The sequence below is a fragment of the Myxocyprinus asiaticus genome, chromosome 33, assembly GCF_019703515.2.
Source record: "Myxocyprinus asiaticus isolate MX2 ecotype Aquarium Trade chromosome 33, UBuf_Myxa_2, whole genome shotgun sequence".
In the NCBI taxonomy this organism is placed as follows: domain Eukaryota; kingdom Metazoa; phylum Chordata; class Actinopteri; order Cypriniformes; family Catostomidae; genus Myxocyprinus; species Myxocyprinus asiaticus.
The window spans coordinates 16,218,745-16,241,406 of record NC_059376.1 but is presented as its reverse complement, the minus strand read 5'-3'; the positions used below and the strand labels follow the sequence as shown (position 1 = coordinate 16,241,406).

General features: G+C 38.3%; 2 protein-coding genes across 2 annotated transcripts; both read left to right on the top strand.

Annotated features, from left to right (window-relative positions):
- The first annotated feature begins 2,714 nt into the window (after nt 1-2,714).
- LOC127424640 (dual specificity protein phosphatase 2-like) lies at nt 2,715-6,584 on the top strand. The gene is made up of 4 exons (XM_051669998.1): nt 2,715-3,402; nt 4,522-4,652; nt 4,891-5,110; nt 5,204-6,584. The coding sequence occupies exons 1-4, from the start codon at nt 3,006-3,008 to the stop codon at nt 5,455-5,457; spliced, it is 1,002 nt and encodes a 333-aa protein (XP_051525958.1). The 5' UTR covers nt 2,715-3,005; the 3' UTR covers nt 5,458-6,584.
- An 8,809-nt stretch (nt 6,585-15,393) lies between these two features.
- On the top strand, nt 15,394-21,067 carry LOC127424636 (alpha-2B adrenergic receptor-like). Its single transcript, XM_051669992.1, has 2 exons — nt 15,394-16,903; nt 17,563-21,067. Exon 2 carries the CDS (start codon nt 17,614-17,616, stop codon nt 19,147-19,149), a length of 1,536 nt encoding a protein of 511 aa, XP_051525952.1. The 5' UTR covers nt 15,394-16,903; nt 17,563-17,613; the 3' UTR covers nt 19,150-21,067.
- Nucleotides 21,068-22,662: the final 1,595 nt, after the last annotated feature.

Here is a 22,662-nt window from a genome sequence, read left to right as displayed (position 1 = left end):
ATGAGGGTGTTTTGGAGCAATAACATATTATTTTCCCTCAAGCTGATGCATCACATTTGATAGGCCATATCAATCCTAAATGAGGAAGCATCATTTCTATTCTCATATCCATGAATCATGGACTTCAAGAGGCCTCCTAGCACACTTCCTCCCTCTTGTTAACAGTGCCATATGTTTGTTGTTGTCATTTAATTGAAATGAAATTAACTCAAACTTGCGAGAAATTTTCCATTTAAAATGGGGCGTTTAGCTCAGATTAAAATTATTGAATCACCCAAAAATGAAAAATCTGTCATCATTTACTCAGTCATTACAATCATCACTATCATGTCATTTCAGACCCGTAGGACTTTCTTCAGTAAGTTGACCACAAAAACGTGGTCAATGTTCATGCTACTCTTTTTTGTACATTGAAAGTGAATAGTTACCAGGGGCTTTCAAGCTCCAAAAAGCCCCAAAAAAGCACTATGAACTACCATAACGGTCGTCCCCACCACTTGTTCACTTTTTTCCAAGTCGTGTGAAGCCACATGATAGCTTTCTGTGAGGATCAGACAAATATTTGAGTCATTATTTACTGAAAATCTTCCCCTACACTGCAGTTGTCAAATCTCATTCATGCAATTTGAATGTTCGCACATTTGATGTGTTACGAGTTGTTTAGACAAGTACACATGTGAACCAATAAAGTTTGTCAACACTGATATCAAACCTGGTGTGATACATCATGAAATAACCTGAGGAGAAGATTATCAGTTAATACAGAAAACATACAGATTTGGAACGAACAAGGGTACCTATTTAAATAATGACAGAATTTACATTTTTGGGTGAACTATTTTAATACTACTATTTTTTTAAGTACTAATAGGAGTCTTTTTAAGCTGTCGAGACAGCTGGTTAAAGGGATAGTTCACCCAAAAATGAAAATTCTCTTATAATTTTCTCACCCTCGTGTCATCCCAGATGTGTATGATTTTATTTCTTCTGCAGAACACAAATAAAGATCTTTAGAAGAATATTTCAGCTCTGTAGGTCATCATAATGCAAGTGAATGGTAAACAAAATTTTGAAGCTCCACAAATCACATAAAGGCATCATAAAGGAAATCCTTACAACTACAGTGGTTTAATCCATGTTCTCTGAAGCGACCCAATCAGTTTTGGCAGACGACATGGATTAAACTACTGGAGTTTTATGGATTAATTTTATGATGCCTTTATGTGCTTTTTGGAGCTTCAAAGTTTTATTCACCATTCACTTACATTGTATGGAAACAACAGAGCTGAAATATTCTTCAAAAATTTGTGTTCTGCAGAAGAAATAAAGTCATACACATATGGGATGGCATGATGGTGAGTAAAAACTGAGTGAATTTTCATTTTTGGGTGAACTATCCCTTTAAGAACCCAAAGAACTGAACAGGGAAGGTGCAGAAAAAAAATGTGGTGACAGAGAGAGGCTGTATGCATGATTTGTGAATGTGACCTCAGATTACAGATTGCTGTTAATGATTATCCAGTCCCACGGGCTGTTTAATTCCAAACATAATCCTACATTCAGAGTTCACTGTTGTTTCCCCACTCTCTAACACATGGCCTATTTCTCCACTGCACATCAGTTCATTCACAAGTACAACTGCCCAGTCCCCTTTGCAGTGCTTCTGTGTGCGTGCATGGAAAATGTGTTGACTAGACTGTTTTGGACACACAGAGTCCTAGACAACCACAATAAGGTGCATGCGTGGGAGGCCATGCTATTACAGTCAATGAAATGTACATAGAACAACTTGCTTCTTCATGTATGCAACTGTGTTGTTTAATTCTAAAAGACATGTCAAGTGAGCCCCAAAAGTAGGTCTACCCATATTCAAGCCTAGATTGAAAACACATCTGTTTACATGTGCATTCTCTGATTAAGCTCTGTACTTTACTGATTGCACTGCATTAGCTATATGATTTCAATATATGACGTTTTATCCTTAAATTTTCCCTTCCTTATGATTCATTGTAAGCAACTTATTTTGAGTTTTCCTTATTTATTTTTGTTCTTAAATGATTTGTGGGTCTTCATTTATATTATTCGTTATTATGCCTATGTAAAGCACTTTTCATTATCATTGTGTATGAAATGTATTTTATAAATAAACTTGATTGCGTCAGTAATGTGTTTTTCTTGCAGTCTTTTCTTGTCAGTTCTATTCCAAGCCTATTTTACTCTCCTGACAGTTTGCATCACCCTCTGAAACTGTACACCTGGGTGGAAAGTTGCAGCATAGAATATTTTACCCACACAAAATATCACGGTAGGGTCAACCGTAAAGAATACATCATATCACTGTTTACGTGGACCGTTCCTGTTCCTATTCTAACGCACTGATTCATTGTGAGCCTGCAGAAAGCCCTCAAGATAGCCACACAGGTTTCATGTCTGTTAACGTATGTGTGTGTGTATGTGTGTTGCGTTTGTACAGCTTAAACAAACGTCACAACATCAAAAAACACGGGTAACCCCAACGACCACGTGCCGGTGGGAACTGAGGGGAGAACGCGTCAAGACCCATATTTGGAATGTCGGTGTAAGTCAGCAGACCAAATAAGGCGCTTCCGCGCGTGACGTTTGTTCCTTATGTGGAAAAAAAGGCGTGGCTGTAGCGGAGGAGACGCGATACAAATACTGTTCCCAACCCCGCCTGTACTGTAGAATCACATCAGCTCACAATAAAGAACTTTAAATCTAAGCTTTGACGAATAATAGACTATATGAAATAAAAAAAATTATTCGATATCTATATTAAAGTAATAATACTTTGAAAACACAACAAACCCTTAGAGGACACACAACAATATTTGTGTGTGGTTTATTTGTGTTTTGTTTATAGTAGTTCTTTTCTAGTTGGGAAAGAAAATACAAGAAACTTTTCCCATAAACAGAACGCGCTGTTGTTGTCTGTGAAGAACACCCATCTCTACTCACAGAGCTATCGTTTGTCTGGAGAGGTCATCATGGGTATTGTTGGCGACCCTCTGGAGATCTCAGGTAGCGAGTTAGTTCATATTTTGCGGACTCCTTCTGAGCTCTTCACGTCTGCGGGATGCATCGTGTTGGACTGTCGGCCTTTCCTCGCCTTCTCCCGCGCGCACATCCTCCAGTCCCGCAACGTCAACTGGAACTCAATGCTGAGGCGCAGATCCAAGAGCTCAGTGGTGTCTCTGGAGTGGCTGGTGGCCGACAAGTCGCTCCTTGCCCAGCTGCGGAACGGGGAGTTCTCCCCGGTGGTTGTCCTGGATGAAAACAGTCGGTCCGTCAGAGATCTGAAGAGTGAGAGTCTGGCCAGTCTCCTGATCAGTGCTCTGCAGTTAGAGGTGCAGTCTGCCTCCACTCAGATCTGCTTCTTACAAGGTAAAGTTTACAAAACTCGAAATTAGTTGATGTTTTCTAATACAAACATTTACTAATATGTTTGACAATAATAATAATAGCCTAATAATAATAATAATAATAATAACAAAAATAATAATTATTAGTAGAAGTAGTACTATTATTATCATTATTAGGCTTATAACAAATAACTAAAACACGATATTTGTTATGTAAGCATAATGGTACTTATTGTTATTCAGAATTAGGCAGTATTTGATGTCACTTGATGTGACCATTATACTTTAACAGGGACATTGTAATGTGCATTTAGTTGCACATTTCTCCATTTTTATACTTTTATATAATTACATAAAATGTAAAATGTTCTGTCAGGTAACCTAAAATGTACTTAATGTGGTAACATCTAAATGAACTAGGTTTATTCAAGTCAAAAATATATAAACATGACTACTGTAAATCAACCTAACATAATTCGGTTAAAACAATACATTTAATAAAAACACACAGATGGCTAATTTTACATTTATGTGACTTTATTACCACATTAATATGTAATTTGTACATTTTAGAGAATTTATACAATTAAGACAAACCATGTCAGCCAGAAATAGCTACCTTAGCATTTATGTAGATTTTCATATAACTTGAGAAAAAATGGTGATATATTTCTAATTGTTTTATTTAAATTTTTAATTTTTTTGGAGACAGTATCATATTTACAAACCATATACTGTAAATGTCAAGTGTAGCTATTCGAAAGGAGAACATCAACTTTAATCATAGGCTATTATTTATTCATAGGCTATTATTTATGTTTAATTTTTATTTACCTATTTATTTTTGGTGATACTATACATGAATTGCTACTTCAAAGGGTGCCTATCGAAAGGGTGCCTTGCTGTTTTTGTATTGTTTTTGTATTGTTGTGCACTGGAAGCTCCTGTCACCAAGACAAATTCCTTGTATGTGTAAGCATACTTGGCAATAAAGCTTATTCTGATTCTGATTCTATTACAGATTTATTGATCTAAGATATAGTGCCATATGTTGAGACTGCTTTGTGTCTATTTGTTAAACCCTTAAAATGAAATTTACATTTGACAGAATAAACAATATGTTTTCCTTGTCCATTTCTAGGTGGATTTGATGGATTCTTTACACTCTATCCTGAACTCTGTTTTAACAATCCTGTTATGTGCTCAAATCACCCTGCTCTCAGTGATCCAGAGCCCGTTGTGTCTGGAAGAAGGACTCCTCTCTATGATCAGGTTGGCTGAAATCGATCTCAAAATTATAATTAATTAGCAACTTAGGCAATGTTACTTTAAATTATGAATGATTGAATTGTATACAGTCTCTAATATGTACAAATGACATACACAGTAATAATGTGGTCACATAAATTTGAAATTAGCCATCTGTATTTCTGTGCTTTCTAGTGGCATTTAATATCTCTCAGTATCTATTGATTATACTCATTGTTTTTCTGTGCTTTTTAATTGACAGGGTGGTCCAGTGGAGATCCTCCCCTTCCTTTTTCTTGGCAGTGCCCATCACTCATCCAGACGGGAGACTCTGGAGCGATGTGGAATCACAGCTGTTCTCAATGTTTCCTCCTCTTGTCCAAACCTGTTTGAAAAGGAACTTCAGTACAAGACTCTAAAAGTGGAGGACAGTCTGGCCGCAGACATACGCATCCTATTTCCAGAGGCAATCCACTTCATCGGTAAGTCCAACACTTTTAGATTTGTTGGCAATTTGAGTGCAACTAGAAAAATAAGAACTGACCGAAAAGCTAACGATCACCTCCCATCTACAGATTCAATTAAGGAGAGTGGTGGGCGAGTGCTGGTCCACTGTCAAGCAGGAATCTCCCGGTCAGCCACCATCTGCCTGGCATACCTGATACATGCTCGCCGTGTCCGTCTAGACGAGGCCTTTGACTTTGTAAAACGCCGCCGGCAAGTCATCTCACCAAATCTGGCTTTCATGGGCCAACTGCTGCAGTTCGAGACAGACATTTTGTGTCCCTATTCTGTGCTAGACAGAGAGAACAGTGGCACTGCGTTTTAGTATCTGTGTACAGATGGCTGAAATCTTGAACTATCCCCCATTAACCTGTGACAAGGCATTACAGACTTGAGACTACAGCTGTGCTGTGTAGCTTTGATATCAGAGACTGAGGATCTAACAGATCTGTAAAGGTGCTTTGGTTAGTCAACAGTTCCAATCCTACAGATATACAAACGTTTTAAATGCCATTCTATTGCACTGGGATTATGGTACATGCTAAATGTATATAAACAGGAGACTTTTACCAAATGGTTACCAAAGAAGGGGCCAAAGGTAATTCTCACTGTATACCATTTAAACTAACGCCATGGTATAAATCAAGTTGTAGATGGCATCAACTGACTACCTGTACTTTAATGTTTACAGCAATAGACAAACTATACGTATATAGCTGAATGCCTATCTGTGTTTCCAAACAAAAATGGCACGACTGGCTCAATGAGAACACTGCTACACTTATAGAAAACATAATAGTTACTTGTCATTGTGACATTGTGTAAACCTTGTCTCAGTATAAGTTGATCTTATGACACCAACTCAACATTATCGTATGAGACAGAGAAACAACATCTGTATATGCCAAACCTCCATTGCCAGTTCAAAGATTAGGGATAAGATACTAAAGTGTTGAGTTCTGGTCTTTTCCTCTGGTCTAGCTTTCAACAATAGGTTGACATGTTTTGCAAGGATGTCTGCAGATAATCATATCCTATACATTTTATTGCACCAGTCAGAGATCCATTTTATTGCACTGAGTGATGCTATGACCATATTTGGGTGTGACGTGTGGTTAGTTTACTATGTGGTAAATGTCAAGTTTTTCCATTAAGTTATTGTCTGATTTTTAGTCACAAAGACAGTTTTAAAGGGCAAAGACCTGACAAACTGTGATCTTAGGTCATTTAAAAAAATGTGTTATGATAGATAACAGGCACTAAAGCAATTTTCTAATAAATGTATTTTATTTTTTTATAAGGTATTATTTTATTTTTTGGTGAATATTTATTTATCTGTTTTCATTCAAGCAATGCACTTTAAATGTAGATGTTTGGGATATTGATGAGATCTTTGGTAAGCTACTTTGTTCACTTATTTCAAAATGTAAATAAAGCAATGGATTAATTTAATGCAGGACTAAATGTAGTAGTCATTTTATATTTTTAATCAAATAACAGTCATAATGCTCCAAATAACTCACTGCTTCAGCAGTCCCACGCAATTAAAATTTCCTCAAAATTATGTAAAATTTTTGGATATTGGTGAGAGAATCTTTTATATGCTAATTTCTTCACTTATTTCAAAAATGTAAATAAAGCGATAAATTAATTTAATGCAGAACTTAATGTAGTAGTCTTTTTATATTTTTAATCAAATAACAGTCATCAAGTTCCAAAGTTCCCCACTTTAACCCTTTAATACATACCTCGGGTCTTTAGTGACCCTGTACCTCATTCCACCCCCTGTACCCCATCAATGTTTTGGAGTTATGCCCACACCTCTTTAGTATTCCTCAACCTTGCTCTTGTAAATAGTGTAACAACAAATATAATGGCAAAATTGCCATATATATATATATACACACACACACACACATTGACAACTACACCTCTCTCTCCACTGCCCCTCCCCGAGAGCCCTCCAGAAATGGCAGATATCCACCCCATTTCCCCACAAACAAGTCCAATTTCCCCTGTCTTCTAAATGACCCTTCTTCAACGGCTGCCACCCTCCCCATCTCCGAGCACCACTCCTGGAATGAGGGCGCTCCAGCTGACCTCCATCCCCTTAAAACTATCTGTCTGGCAATCATGACACTGGCTAGGACCCAACTCTTTATGTGTCTATTCTCTACATTGATGACCACCCCATCGCCCCAAAATACAGAGTCTGGGGCAAAATAAAACCCGAGTGCCCAATACGTCACACACAACTCTGTGTGTGAACCTTCAACCAAAATTCTTGGATTTTAATACACCGCCAAAAGACATGGGTTGTGTCTCCATCCTCTGATTGGCATTGCAAGCAGGTGGGTTTGTCTTTAAGACCACCATAAAAAAGCCAGACTATAGTTTGCAAGTGCACATGGGAACAAAGATCTTACATTTTGGAGAAATGTCCTCTGGTCTAATGAAACAAAAATTGAACTGTTTGGCCATAATTACCATTGATATTTTTGGAGGAAAAAGGGTGAGGCTTGCAAGCCAAAGAACAACATCCCAACCGTGAAGCATGGAGGTGGCAGCATCATGTTGTGGGGGTGCTTTGCTGCAGGAGGGACTGGTGCACTTTACAGAATAGATGGCAACATGAGGAAGGAAAATTATGTGGATATATTGAAGCAACATCTCAAGACATCAGCCAGGAAGTTGCAAATGGGCTTCCAAATGGACAATGACCTCAAGCATACCTCCAAAGTTGTGGTAAAATGGCTTAAGGACAACAAAGTCAAGGTATTGGAGTGGCCATCACAAAGCCCTGACCTCAAACACCAGTTCTGTCTGGAGGAATGGGCCAAAATTCCAGCAACTTGTTGTGAGAAGCTTGTGGTAGGCTACCCAAAACATTTGACCCAAGTTAAACAATTTAAAGGCGATGCTACCAAATACTAATTGGTGAGTTGTGCGTAGTAATTTATTTACTATGAAATAAATAATTCTCTCTACTATTATTCTGACATTTCACATCCTTAAAATAAAGAAGTGATCCTAACTGACCTAAGACAGGGTATGTTTTCTACGATTAAATGTCAGGAATTGTAAAAACTGAGTTTAAATGTATTTGGCTAAGGTGTATGTAAACTTCTGACTTCAACTGTGTGTGTGTATATACAGTTGTGCTCAAAAGTTTGCATACCCTGGCAGAAATTGTGAAATTTTGGCATTGATTTTGAAAATATGACTGATCATGCTTTTATTTAAGGATAGTGATCATATGAAGCCATTTATTCTCACATAGTTTTTTGGCTCCAATTTAAATCATAATAATAACAGAAATCACCCAAATGGCCCTGATCAAAAGTTTACATACCCTTGAATATTTGGCCTTGTTACAGAAACACAAGGTGACACACACACAGGTTTAAATAGGAATTAAAGGTTAATTTCCCACACCTGTGGCTTTTTAAATTGCAATTAGTGTCTGTGTATAAATAGTTAATGAGTTTGTTAGCTCTCACGTGGATGCACTGAGCAGGCTAGATACTGAGCCACGGGGAGCAGAAACGAACTGTCAAAAGACCTGCGTAACAAGGTAATGGAACTTTATAAAGATGGAAAAGGATATAAAAAGATATCCAAAGCCTTGAAAATGCCAGTCAGTACTGTTCAGTCTCTTATTAAAAAGTGGAAAATTCGGAGATCTCTTGATACCAAGCCAAGGTCAGTAGACCAAGAAAGATTTCAGCCACAACTGCCAGAAGAATTGTTCGGGATACAAAGAAAAATCCACAGGCAACCTCAGGAGAAATACAGGCTGCTCTGGAAAAAGACGGTGAGGTTGTTTCAAGGAGCACAATACGACGATACTTGAGCAAAAATGAGTTGCATGGTCGAGTTGCCAGAAAGAAGCCTTTACTGCGCCAATGCCACAAAAAAGCCCGGTTACAATATGCCTGACAACACCTTAACACGCCTCGCAGCTTCTGGCACACTGTAATTTGGAGTGATGAGACCAAAATAGAGCTTTATGGTCACAACCATAAGCACTATGTTTGGAGAGGGGTCAACAAGGCCTATAGTGAAAAGAATACCATCCCCACTGTGAAGCATGGTGGTGGCTCACTGATGTTTTGGGGGGGTGTGAGCTCTAAAGGTACGGGGAATCTTGTGAAAATTGATGGCAAGATGAATGCAGCATGTTATCAGAAAATACTGGCAGACAATTTGCATTCTTCTGCAGAAAAGCTGCGCATGGGATACTCTTGGATTTTCCAGCACGACAATGACCCTAAGCACAAGGCCAAGTTGACCCTCCAGTGGTTACAGCAGAAAAAGGTGAAGGTTCTGGAGTGGCCATCACAGTCTCCTGACCTTAATATCACTCGAGCCACTCTGGGGAGATCTCAAAAGTGCGGTTCATGCAAGATGACCAAAGACTTTGCCTGACCTTGAGGCATTTTGCCAAGACAAATGGGCAGCTAAACCACCTGCAAGAATTTGGGGCCTCATAGACAACTATTACAAAAGACTGCACGCTGTCATTGATGCTAAAGGGGGCAATACACATTAATGAGAACTAAGGGTATGCAGACTTATTTTTTCTTTGTTGCCATGTTTTGTTTTATGATTGTGCCATTCTGTTATAACCTACAGTTGAAAATGAATCCCATAAGAATTAAAAGAAATGTGTTTTGCCTGCTCACTCATGTTTTCTTTAAAAATGGTACATATATTACCAATTCTCCAAGGGTACGTAAACTTTTGAGCACAACTGTATATAGATGTTTTTGCGCGTTCATAAATAATATTTTTATGATTATTTCATATCTATATAAGTTTGTAATTACAGGATATGTATTTCATTGTTTATTATAAGACAAATGAGTACTATATTCATACAAATGACTATTCTATCACATTGATTTTCTTCGTGACAATGATGAATTATCAGTATTCTATATACATGGAAACATGCATATTATGCATGCTATTTCTTCCTCAAGGTGGCGCTGATATTTTAATGATTGATCGGATTTACACTTGACATTGCTATTTGGCGAAGAAGCAACATGGAAGTAAACTATAGTCAAGTCAAGTCATTTTTATTTGTATAGCGCATTTCACAACACACATCGTTTGCTTTACAGAAAATTTAACTATAATATCTATAAAGTCTTAGAGTCATCATTGTGTAATTGTGAATTGTGTATAAAAATAAATAATAGTTAAATAATAATTGTATTTAGAACCCCTGTGAGCAAACTGAAGTTGGCCGCGACAAGGAACACAAAACTCCATAAGATGTTGCTTAATGGATAAAAGTAACCTTGGGAGAAACCAGGCTCACTGTGGGGGCCAGTTCCCCTCTGGCTAAACAACATGAATATAATGCCAGTTTTAGTTATTTGTGTGCAGTGCAAGTAATGGTTTAAAATGTTTAAACTAAGTGTTAAGGGCCAGTGTTTATACAAAAATTTTGTATGAACTGTAAGATTAATGGCTAATGTCTTTAAAGTTCAGCCTGGATTAACTGCAGAAATTCACATTGATGCACTGTCCTTTGTTAGTTGGCTGATGAAGGCTTTTGTTGGCAAATAATTGAAAGTCTATGTATTCCATTTCAAGAGTGTAGTCCATCAATAAACAAAGGTATAGCATAAGCTATAGCAAGTGTAACACATGAACAGTTTAATTTGACTATTGTCATTTGGGTGTACTACTGAAGTTATGTAAGTTGTGCTTCTATTTATACTCAAAAAGTGCCTGAGAAAACACATATGTGTAGCTTATGTGTTATGTGTAGCTCAAGAGGTGTTTGACAGCCAGTTGCATCTCATGAAATTTCAGTGTGAATGTAATTAATTCCTGTTCAATTTGTTGCATCATCTCTTTGATACAGTATATGAACAATAGAACGTCAAAATATATCAGAATTCATTCTATTCTATTATTTTATAATTAATTTTGTAGATCCATTTGCGATAGATATATATGTAATAACATTTGGTTTAACACCCATGAATTTAATGATTAAGAATGGTTGGCTTTGCTGTATGATACAGGTAATTGAAATTGATAAACATAAATTTTAAAACAGCGCCATCTGTTGGAATTTAGACAGAATGACAGTAACTTTTCTCAGCGTGACTGTACCTGTCAAGCATTATTAAAGGAGGCCACACGGTGGCAGTGTTAGAATATGAAAACACAATCTGTGGAGTTATGTGGGGGCAACTGTCTGCAGATAAAAGACAAAAAACCAAGGATCTTATAAGGGAATTCAGGGTGTGCTACAGAGGGTCATTGCTGCCTACAGTCATCAACAGCCTCTACAACTCTTCCATTGTATGCAAGGGTAGGGAAAACACTGACTTGTACACTTTTACCAAGCAACAATTAAGGTGCAAAAAAGGCTCTCCCTTTTTCCATTTCCTCCCTTTTAAACTCACATGATGGTACAACTCTCAAAACTTATTTGGTTGCTGTTAGTTGGTCAGCTGACAACTTGTACTTGAATATTTACAGCAATATACAAACTATATATAGCTGAACAACACCTATATGTACATTTTACTCAGTCTAGCAGAGCTCTCAGACAGTGACTGAAACCATTAAATGTATCAAATATGGGCTATCAGACAGAAAAAAAAAAAGTGATTGTGGTTGTCTACAGAGGCATTTTTATCCATTTTCTAGCCATTTATCAGTGTTGGCCCCAGCATGATCACACATGAAGTCGGCATGCTGTTTCCGAGAGTTCAGGTCTCCTAGGATCGACCACATTATGCCGACCCACCGACAAGCGGCATCTCCCATCAAAGAATTTAGTATCGGCTCCAGTGTGATTTCCTTGACCTGTGTACGTCAGCAGTGTTGGATACCTGAGTTCCAAACCCGCATTAAAACCAGGAAGTAATCACGTTTGCATAATCAGTGATGAGTATGATTCAGAGGTTGCACTTTTCCCTATAAAATTGTATTTTTTTTCTCCCCAATTTGGCATGCCAAATTCCTCGTAGTGGCGTAGTGACTTGCCTCAATCCGGGTGGCGGAAGATGAATCTCAGTTGCCTCCGTGTCTGAGACAGTCAATCCACACATCTAATCATGTGGCTTGTTGAATGTGTTACCGCGGAGACGTAGTGCGTGTGGAGGCTTCACGCTATTCTCCACGGCATCCACGCACAACTCACCACACGCCCCACTGAGAGCGAGAACCACATTATAGCAACCACGAGGACGTTAACCCAATGTGACTATACCCACCCTAGCAACCGGGCCAATTGGTTGCTTAGGAAGCCTGACTGGAGTCACTCAGTACGCCCTGGATTTGAACTTGCGACTTCAGGTGTGGTAGTCAGCGTCTTTACTTGCTGTAAAGTAAAGTCCCCCCTTTCCCTATAACATTACATTTTTATTCCACTGATGTTTAGGGTTGGGGGGTACAGTTTATAAAATATGCATTCCTCTTCACTGTATTACACCTTGTACAGCTGAAAACAACTCACTTTCGGTGCCCCTCCGTGGACATTTTTCATGGAAAATGGAGCTCACACATGCCTATATGCCCAACAACACTTACCGCTCTGGCCACTGGGGGCAATGTTTTGCATTTGGGTAAGCAAAGACCGATTTTTGCTAAAGAAAAGTCACCCTACTGTTTCTGATTTCACTGTGAGATTAGTCTGTTGGGGCACATGTCCCACATTCATTCTTTCTTTCTTTGCTTCTTTCTTTGTGCAAAAACAGCACCAAATGATTCAATTCTGGTGACTTTGGGAACAGCATTTTTACATGTTCTTAATTATATTGTGTAGCATTAATATACAGTATATGCTACTCTGTTGATTGCATGACACAGCACAAGTTAAATTTCTCAAAGCTACCTTTCTGTGGTTGTACCAAGGTACAATTACAGTAAATGGTACAGTCTAGTCGCAAAGCCTCTGGTTGTCTCAATGCAGTTGAGGGCCTCTCTATATTTCTGAATTACATTTTATCCTAAATATATTCAGGCTGCTAGAGGTCTAAAACAGTGACTGAAATCATTAACTGTGTCTCATATACACACATTTCATTTGACACCAGGATTTTGTAGATGGAAAAAGTTAGGCCTCTGTCTATGCTTTGTTTGAATACTTGAATACAAATCATTTAAATAATGCTTACAGTGGAGTATGGAGAATACTGGCAGTCCCATCAGTCCCAATACACTTTGCAAGCTAATTGATCTGGAAAATCTGCATATTGTCCAGGGCTGATTCTATTGACAAATTTTCAGTGTCATCCGCTTGCTCATAACAGCAGGAACATGATCTACAGCCACAGTAGGTCTGCTTTTGTTGTTTGGGATTAGAGGCTCCTTCTAATAATTCTTCTTAAATACTGCTCTGCGTGCAGCTGTTGCTTTCTTTGCCAACAGAAACTGCATAATTAACAGTAGCAGCATGACACATATACTCTCCCTCCTACTGTGTCTTTAACACACACACACACACACACACACACACACACACACACACATGCGCTGACGCACACACACACGCACACTTGTTTTACTATAATAGTGAGGACAATGGTTTTTATACGGAGGTACAGATATTTTCTATACCTTAACATAGATTTACCCTACCCTAAAGTAGATTTAAAGCAAAACTTTAAATGATTTGTCTGATTCATGAGCCTTTTTTTTTTTTTTTACTAGTGAGGACTGTTGAATATCTCCTCACATAAACAGTACACAGTGGTGAAATTTATAGATTTATCTGACATTAAATGGTTTGTGAAATACATCCAAGTCAGATACTCACGTTAAGGGCAAAATATCTTGCATTCACTCATATCACTGTTCATGAACTCATGATGAGGAAAACACTAGAAACTGAGTGTGAAGGGTGACACTGTGGAAACTGCTGCTCTCCAAAAGGAATATAACTACTCTCTTAACAGACTGGAAAAGGGTACAGTGAATGAAAGTCTGTATTTTCCGAAAAAAGAGCCTCATCATCTGGAGTTTCATAATCTCAGATGGCAGACAGTCAGTGAGGGAAAAGTAAATTCTGGAGTACCTAGGTTTCATTCCATGAATGTTTGCTTAAAGCAATATTCCAGGTTCAATACAGTACAAGTTAAGCTCAATCGACAGCATTTAAAGCATAATCTTGATTACCACAATAATTAATTTCAACTAGTCACCCCTTTTCTTAAAAAAAAAAAAAAAAAAGCTAAAATCTGGGTTACAGTAATACATTTAATTGCAATGGAAGTGAATGGGGCCAGTCCATAAACACTAAAATATTCACTGTTTCAAAAGTATAGCCACAAGATGTAAACAAAATGCATGTTACTGGCTTACTAACCTTTTTAAGTTATTTCCAATTTTACAACTGTATTGCCATGATGACACAACACTGCAAATGCTAAAACCCTAAATAATAATAATAATAATAATAATAAATAAATAAAAAAAGATTTTAATAACTTTACAGTTCAAATAATCCACAAGTTTTAACAGAAGAATTAATGTAAGTGCTTTTATAAAATTATAAGCTTCACATTTCTGCCTTTAAACCCTCCAAAACTGGCCCCATTCACTTCCATTGTAAGTGCCTCACTGTAACCTCGATTTTTGCTTTTTAAAAGAAAAGAAGGGATAAGTCAAATTATATTTGTGGTAATCAACATTATGCCACAAATACTGTCATTTGGACAGTCATGCAGCATGACAATGTTTTTAAGCTGCTGTGAACACTCAGCCCAGTGGATGAGTCACAAGATCTTTAGTATTCTGTCCTTAACCTGGTTGAAATATGGTGGAATAATGTAAGGTAAACCACTTGTGCAAGACATGAATAACAATAGCTTGGAGGCGTTTATATATATATATGTATATATATATATATATATATATGTTTATATATATATATATATATATATATATATATGTATATATATATATATAAAAGATTGCACACAAGCCAGAGTAAATGTTGGATAAAAGAATAGATAGTAACACCTCAAAATATCTGCAAAACATGAATGGTTTATTTATTTCTTTATTTATTCTGATGACATGCGTATTTTGCCCATAGGGGGCAGAGCTTACCACAGTTTTGTAAAAAAAAAAAACAAAAAAAAAAAATTATTTTATAAAGATCTTCCCTGCCATGTGCTATCTATCTATCTATCTATCTATCTATCTATCTATCTATCTATCTATCTATCTATCTATCTATCTGTCTATCTGTCTGTCTGTCTTTTCTTTCATCTATCTATCTGTCTGTCTGTCTGTCTGTCTGTCTATCTATCTGTCTGTCTTTTCTTTCATCTATCTATTTATCTGTCTGTCTGTCTGTCTATCTATCTATCTATCTATCTGTCTGTCTGTCTGTCTTTTCTTTCATCTGTCTATCTATTTATCCATCTGAACACACAAATGGTCCTCTAAAAGCGAACACTTTACTGAAGAGCTCTCTGTTTGAAACTAAGGCTTGTCCATTTATTAAGTTGTTTAATATGATTTATTTTTTTATTTTTTTTTCGATAGAATTTTGAAAATGTTATAACTCAATCGACCCTTTTGACATCAATCTTTATGTTCTTTGCTAAAATCGACAACATTCACGACACAGATATACTCTGATCTTAATGGATACGTTTGAAAGGGGCTCTAAATTGGGATTGGGTATATGCTGCACTTTATCAGCTGAAGTGAGCATTAAACCACTTGATCTTTCTGAAATCAAGCGCGGCATGGTGCGGAGGAAGCGATCATTCGCTCTGATGCGTGATGTGCCCTCTGTCCTTTTACACACGCGAGCGCAATCTGTGATGAAAGTTTTAAAATGTCTGAAATGTTTGAACGGCACAAGGTCTCCGTCGTATTTATAGTGTATTTCGTTATCATTTGCTTCATTTGTGCTCTTTAGTTTTTTTTTAGCAAACCTTTCTCACTTTTTTTCACTCAATAATGCTAATTTTTAAATAGGCTATAGCCTAGGTCGTCATGCAATCTTATGTAAACTCTTAATGCAAATATACAAGGAAAAAAAAAAAAAAAAGACATGTCAGTGTAATTTATTCAAAATAATTCCTTTTATCCATTCAGGACACAAGCTGTTTCAATTATTGAGTCTTCCGAGATGCATTACATTTACATTAGTTCATTTACCTAACGCATTTATTTGTTTTATATTTGACAATAGAGTGCTAGGATAGGTCAGGCTACTGAGTGGGAGGGAAGAGTTCGCTTCATGACGCCCGTCTTGACATCACTCATACTCGGGTACTGAGGAGAACCGCTGCGCTGAAATGAAGCCAGAGCGGCTCGCGCGAGCCCACCACTACTTGAAGCTGTCACTGAGGTAATGCGCGAGGTACGTTGGAGGCATTCAACTTGGAGCAAGCTGCGCTGAGTGAGATACTGTGACTAAAACGGGAGCAACACAAGGGGAGAAGGATAACTGTATACTTTCAAACATTACACTACTTTTAAGTGCTTGGACTTACCCGAAAAATTGTTCGGCGTACCGCTATTTCTTTGTTAAGCCGACTTTCTCCATTCAGGAATGTTACGACGACTCAACATCTTGTGAGTTTTCAGTGTGTGAAGAACAAAGACATTAAATGTTAGCAGGTGGCATCACTTCTGTGTTGACAGAGCAAAATGATGTGCTTAATTTCTTCTTGAAAACTTGTGAAAACTGTGAGGGGAAATTGGCACTCGCTGCTGCGCGCTCTAGGGAGATTTATATTTAAAGCCTCGCGCTCTGTGGAAGGTTGCGCATCTGGGTAACCTAGATTTAAGTTTTCTTTTCTTTCTTTCTTTTTTATTTTTTATTTTATTTTATTTATTTTTTTGTAAACTCTTGTTTAGAAACCATGGTAGTTTTATTGTGTAATTTAAATTTTAGGAATAGGCTATTTAAAATGATAACATTGAACAATTATTTTGCAAATCAGAAGTAGGCTAGCATATAATAGGCTATTGCACAGCTTTTACCTATTGGCAGTTAATTTATTAACTGTGTCACCATGTTACCATAGCTGCTGTCGCTCAGTGATTTTTCATCGATTCTTTCATTTGCTTTGCTATGTCTGGTCTAAGAACATTCTTAAATGTATAATTTAGCGGCAGGATTTAGATTATAATTTAACGATAAAATAGTTTGTATAATGTAAACACACTTTAATGCATCACCTCTGCTGAGGTTTTGCCTTTCACAACTGCAGAACTCAAATGAAGCTCATTCCCAGTTTAGTGTGATGTCAGAGGTAACGAAAGAATTGCAAAGCCTCCTAGAGATGTGAAAGAAACAATGGTAAACAGAATAGTTAGGGAACTAGCCTAGCTCATTTTAAGTAAAAGGATTTTATTTAGTTTAAATAAAATATATTCTATAAAATTCTCAGGAAACAAAATACCAAAACAAAATCTGCCCTTTAATTAGAACTGCGGTTGAGAAGATTAGTCCACCCAAAGTGGCAGCGCATTGGCAGCCATGGAAAGCGCCTGCTCTGCCGGTGCGAGTCTGCCAGGCTACAACATCAATGGCACCGGAGGCACATCTACACCAACTTGTAACCAGAGCATGCTGAAACTCGCTCCATACTCTCCAGAAGCCACAGCAGCTTTTGCAACAGCCATCACCTTGATGATCGTTTTTACAATTGTGGGCAATATTCTGGTCATCATAGCTGTTTTAACTAGCCGCTCGCTTAGAGGACCCCAGAATCTCTTCTTGGTCTCTCTTGCAGCCGCGGACATCTTGGTGGCCACCTTGATCATCCCATTTTCGCTGGCCAATGAACTGATGGGCTACTGGTATTTCCGCTCCGTATGGTGTGAGATCTACCTGGCGTTGGATGTGTTATTCTGCACTTCCTCTATAGTACACCTGTGTGCCATAAGTCTAGACCGCTACATGTCCATCTCACGTGCCGTTACATACGGTCCAAAGCGGACGCCCAGACGCATCAAATGTGCCATTTTGGTGGTATGGCTGATCTCAGCAGTCATCTCCTTCCCACCCCTGCTCTCCATGAACAAGAATAAAGGTGGGGGAGATTCAGATGGGGGACCACAGTGCCAGCTCAATGATGAGCGTTGGTACATCCTGTACTCTACTATTGGTTCCTTCTTTGCTCCTTGCCTGATTATGATCTTAGTCTACATGAGGATCTACCAGATCGCCAAACAGCGCACACGCTGTCCACCAGGGGAGCCCCGGAAAGAGGTCCCGGCCAACGCCTCCACCTCCAATGGTGGAGGAGAGGAAACGCCTGCTACCCCGCAGAAAAACCCTACAATGCCTCGGCCTCCAACTCTCGCTGTGTCCCAAGTGGACCCTGCTCAGCTGTGTAAAATGCAGCCTGCAGGCACCCCAATCGACAACATCCTCCTGCAACCCCCTTTAACAGCCCCGACACCAACCATCACATATTCTCCTCCATGCCCCTCCCTTTCTCTTTCTCCTTCCAATTCATCTGAAGTAGTTCCTAATAAACCTAAAGATGGGAAAAAGGAGAAAAAGACCAATAAACAGGCAGACAACAATAATGGAGAAAGCTTGAGCTCGGACTCAGACACAGAGCAAGGTTGTAGGGGGGCAGAGGTGCCTTGCACCCCCAGTGTAATTCCCAGTGGCATCCACTCTCCTGCCACAACCCAGAAATACAGAGACATGATTGCCACAGCAAAAGGGGCAAAGCTTGTGACTCGAAAGGCAAAGCAGGAAGGAACGGCCAGTTCTACACGGCGCAAAGCCATGGTGAACAGAGAAAAACGCTTCACTTTTGTGCTAGCAGTAGTGATTGGTGTCTTTGTCATCTGCTGGTTTCCTTTCTTCTTCTCCTACAGCCTACAGGCTGTGTGCCCAGAAACCTGTGCTCTCCCAGAGCCCCTCTTTAAGTTCTTCTTCTGGATTGGCTACTGCAACAGCTGCCTTAACCCAGTCATTTACACCATCTTCAACAAAGACTTCCGTAGAGCCTTCAAAAAGATCCTTTGCAAGAACACCAAAGGCACATTCTTCTAAGGTTTCTGAGGTGGATCGGCTGTTCAAATAACAAATATACAGCTATTCTGAACATGGACTAGAGAGAAAGACTAAAAACCGCACAATAACAGTGCTGTTGCAATGTAAATGAAGGGCTTTTTTTTTGCTGCCCAGTTAACCAAGGACACCATGCTACTCTCAAGTGACTATTTTTTGGTCCAGCTGACTGTCTCAGGTTTGGGATTCCTGGACTAATGCTACTAAATGTGGCTCATCCAAAAATATTTACAACAGAGGGAGGGAGGGGGAATGCATAGACAAATCATGGCTGAAAACAAAAGAACTTATTTAAACTATATGGCACACCTGCAAGGACAAGGCACAGTGCATGGAGCACAAAAAGGTTATTGTATTTTGTTATCTTGCCTTTATGAGAAAACCAGGCCTTGGGCATAATGCAAACATGGATCTGTGTAGGGATTTTAATCCAATCAGAATTAAACTGTTCAGATTCTCTTAAATCTTTACTCAGAGCTTTTAAAAGAGAAACTTTCCATGCTTATTAATTTGTCTTATGTCTATACACCATTATTTCTGATGAACAAAAAAGAGAGAGCGACAACAATGCTCTTGTTGAACTCCTTGCCTAAGGCAATGTGTATGAAATGAGCTGATGCAGGTTTCTCCAATCAAACTTTAATGCTTCTAGTTACAGATCCCCCTAGTGCAGGACCATAGGGGAGATTCCCTGCCATGCCCATGTCTTCTGCTCCTTTGATGCGTAGAGGCTCGGTGAATATAGAACACCTCTGTCTCTTTCCACCAGATTATCTCACAAATACTTGAACTGAAGATAAATCCTTACAGGAACATGCTTATCATGAAAACATTTGATATGTATTAGGACAAATGGTCTTTTATTAATCTTTCCCCTAATTCTGACACTTTGCATTATCAAAAACGCATCCTCTATATACTTTGATGACTGTGTCAGAAAATAGGAACACCTCCTGATTTCTTGGACTAGTTTTGGAGGTACCCTTTCTGGCTTCTGTTTCAGCACTTTTCTTTGTTAAAACGAAACAACTGAACAACATTTTTTTTTGTCTCTAAACTGATCTACTGCACCCTACATGCCTGATCATTCAGCAGGGTGATACTTTGGGATTAAGGGCTGATAGCAGTTATGCTTTCCATTTCTTCATTGTCTTTTTGCTGATGATCCCTTTGTGTGTGTGTGTTAGTGCAAAGCAAATACTGTGAATGATGTTTGCGTATGTAGGCTGGGTGTGCGTATGTTGCAGTGTGGAGATGTTTATTTGTTTTTTTTTTTGTTTTGTTTTTTGCGCGAGCGATGGTGTCTGCTTCCATTGGCACCAACTGGAGTATATATGTGTATGTGCTTAATAAATGTGGCTGGTATGCAATATGTGCCATCTTATGCCAGTGCTTATGATTCAGCTGCTTCTTGTGCCAATACTTTTACATGTTTTGCTGCTAAACTCATTTAGTATCTTCTTAAACCAACCATACAATAGTGTGGGTACATGACCAGAGTTTTTTTTTAATAATCTTTTTATTATGCTGACATTGCAGTTCATTTTGAACTGATCATTTTGATTTTAGAGAAGATTAAAAAGCTGACAGCTGTAAATTATCTTGGGTTTGTGAATGATTTTGTATTTATTTATCCTGCTGTTTTCTGTTGTTCCCCTTTTGTATATATTTTCCCATTTATTTTCTTCCATTGGGAAAAATGCATTTGAGAGGTTCAGTTTTAGTTACAAAACAATTAAAATCTTTTAACTACTGTAAATTTTGAGATGATTATTTTTTGTTTGTGTCAGAGTGTTGCATTTGGGCTGCATTCTCTAAAGCTTTGCTATTTACTCCTCTTTTTCAAGTGTAATGCTGTTGGTTTTCCACTACTCTTTAAAAATAAAACCGCTGAGCTGTGTGTTCCATCTGACTCATTGCTGTTTGAGATAGAATAACTATCGAGCTTTAAGTAGCATAACAGATTTTTCTCTCCTTTATAGATATCATGGGACATCGAAATTCTGTAAATATTATTTTTTTTCCTCTAATAATATTCTGTTTTCCTTATACTTTTAGTCAAGTATAAATAAGTCAAATTATTTGCAAAAATGTGGTGAACGTGGAATTTTATCACATGCTTGATGTACTGATTTTCAAACAACAGTAACCCTACTTTCCATATTCACTGCCATGATTCAGATTATGATGCAAATATATTCTGTAGATATACGAACAAGACACTATTGATTAAAAGAGTAAAGGTTTTTAACATCTGTATTCAAAAGGACCAGGGCCAATGTTTTGATCTTCGGAATAAGAATAAGCTGTGAGATAAATTGGCGCTTTGGCAGATGTATGTTGATATGGTTGGATAAACTCAGAGTCTCCCTTAAGGTCAACAAGACACCTTCCAAACCCTTTTTAAAAACTTAATATTCACAGGCATGACTGCATTAGGAATGGTTTCCTAATGGTTTCTCAACACATAACAGTCACAGGTTTGGGGATTAATATTAGACTGAGTTTAATACTGAAGTCTGAGGTCCGACTGCTTTGGTCTTAATTGCATTTAGCTTTATCAAGATGGCACTAAAGATGGTGAAGTGGAAAACTGGCAAAAGAAATCGGAATATTATGTGCATTTTACAGGGTAAGTGCCAGACTCTTGGGTCTGAACTCAAACAGGAAAGGAGATTCATTTCTGATAATTGCAGAAAGATGCTTCATTTAATAATTGATGAACTCTCCTTGTGAAGTGTGTAAATAATTTTGTGCGAATGAGTAGCTTGATCTATTCCTTAAGCATCTATCCAGGGTCATGCTCTGGCAGAGCCTTAAACCCTTGATTGCTTTGCTGTGACTAGCAGGGAAACTGAACTCATTAATCTACAAATATTGAAACGTCATTCCAGGGGATTTAACATATTTCCCAAAGCAACCACAACATTAAAACCACCTGCCTAATATTGTGTAGGTTCCCCTTGTGCCACCAAAACAGTGCCAACCCGCATCTCAGAATAGATGATATTCTTCTCACCACAATTGTACAGCGCGGTTATCTGAGTTACCGTAGACTTTGTCAGTTTGAACCAGTCTGGCCATTCTCTGTTGACCTCTCTCATCAACAATGCATTTCCATCTGCAGAATTGCCACTCACTGGATGTTTTTTTGTTTTTGGCACCATTCTGAGTAAATTCTAGAGACTGTTGTGTGTGAAAATCCCAGGAGATCAGCAGTTACAGAAATACTCAAACCAGCCCGTCTGGCACCAACAATCATCCATGCGATTATCTAATCAGCCAATCGTGTGGAAGCAGTGCAGTGCATAAAATCATGCAGACACGGGTCAGGAGCTTCAGTTAATGTTCACATCAACCATCAGAATGGGGAAAAATGTGATCTCTGTTATTTGGACTGTGGTATGATTGTTGATGCCAGATGGCATTCACTAGGGTAAAAAAAAAAAATCTGGGTTACAGTGATTCACTAACAATGGATGTGAATGGGGCCAA

Bases quoted from the DNA above. Each gene is read 5' to 3' on its own strand.
- LOC127424640 (XM_051669998.1), top strand. From the start codon at position 3,006: ATGGGTATTGTTGGCGACCCTCTGGAGATCTCAGGTAGCGAGTTAGTT. The intron at 4,653-4,890 runs GTTGGCTGAAAT...TTTAATTGACAG, and splicing joins GGACTCCTCTCTATGATCAG to GGTGGTCCAGTGGAGATCCT. The intron at 5,111-5,203 runs GTAAGTCCAACA...TCCCATCTACAG, and splicing joins AGAGGCAATCCACTTCATCG to ATTCAATTAAGGAGAGTGGT.
- LOC127424636 (XM_051669992.1), top strand. From the start codon at position 17,614: ATGGAAAGCGCCTGCTCTGCCGGTGCGAGTCTGCCAGGCTACAACATC.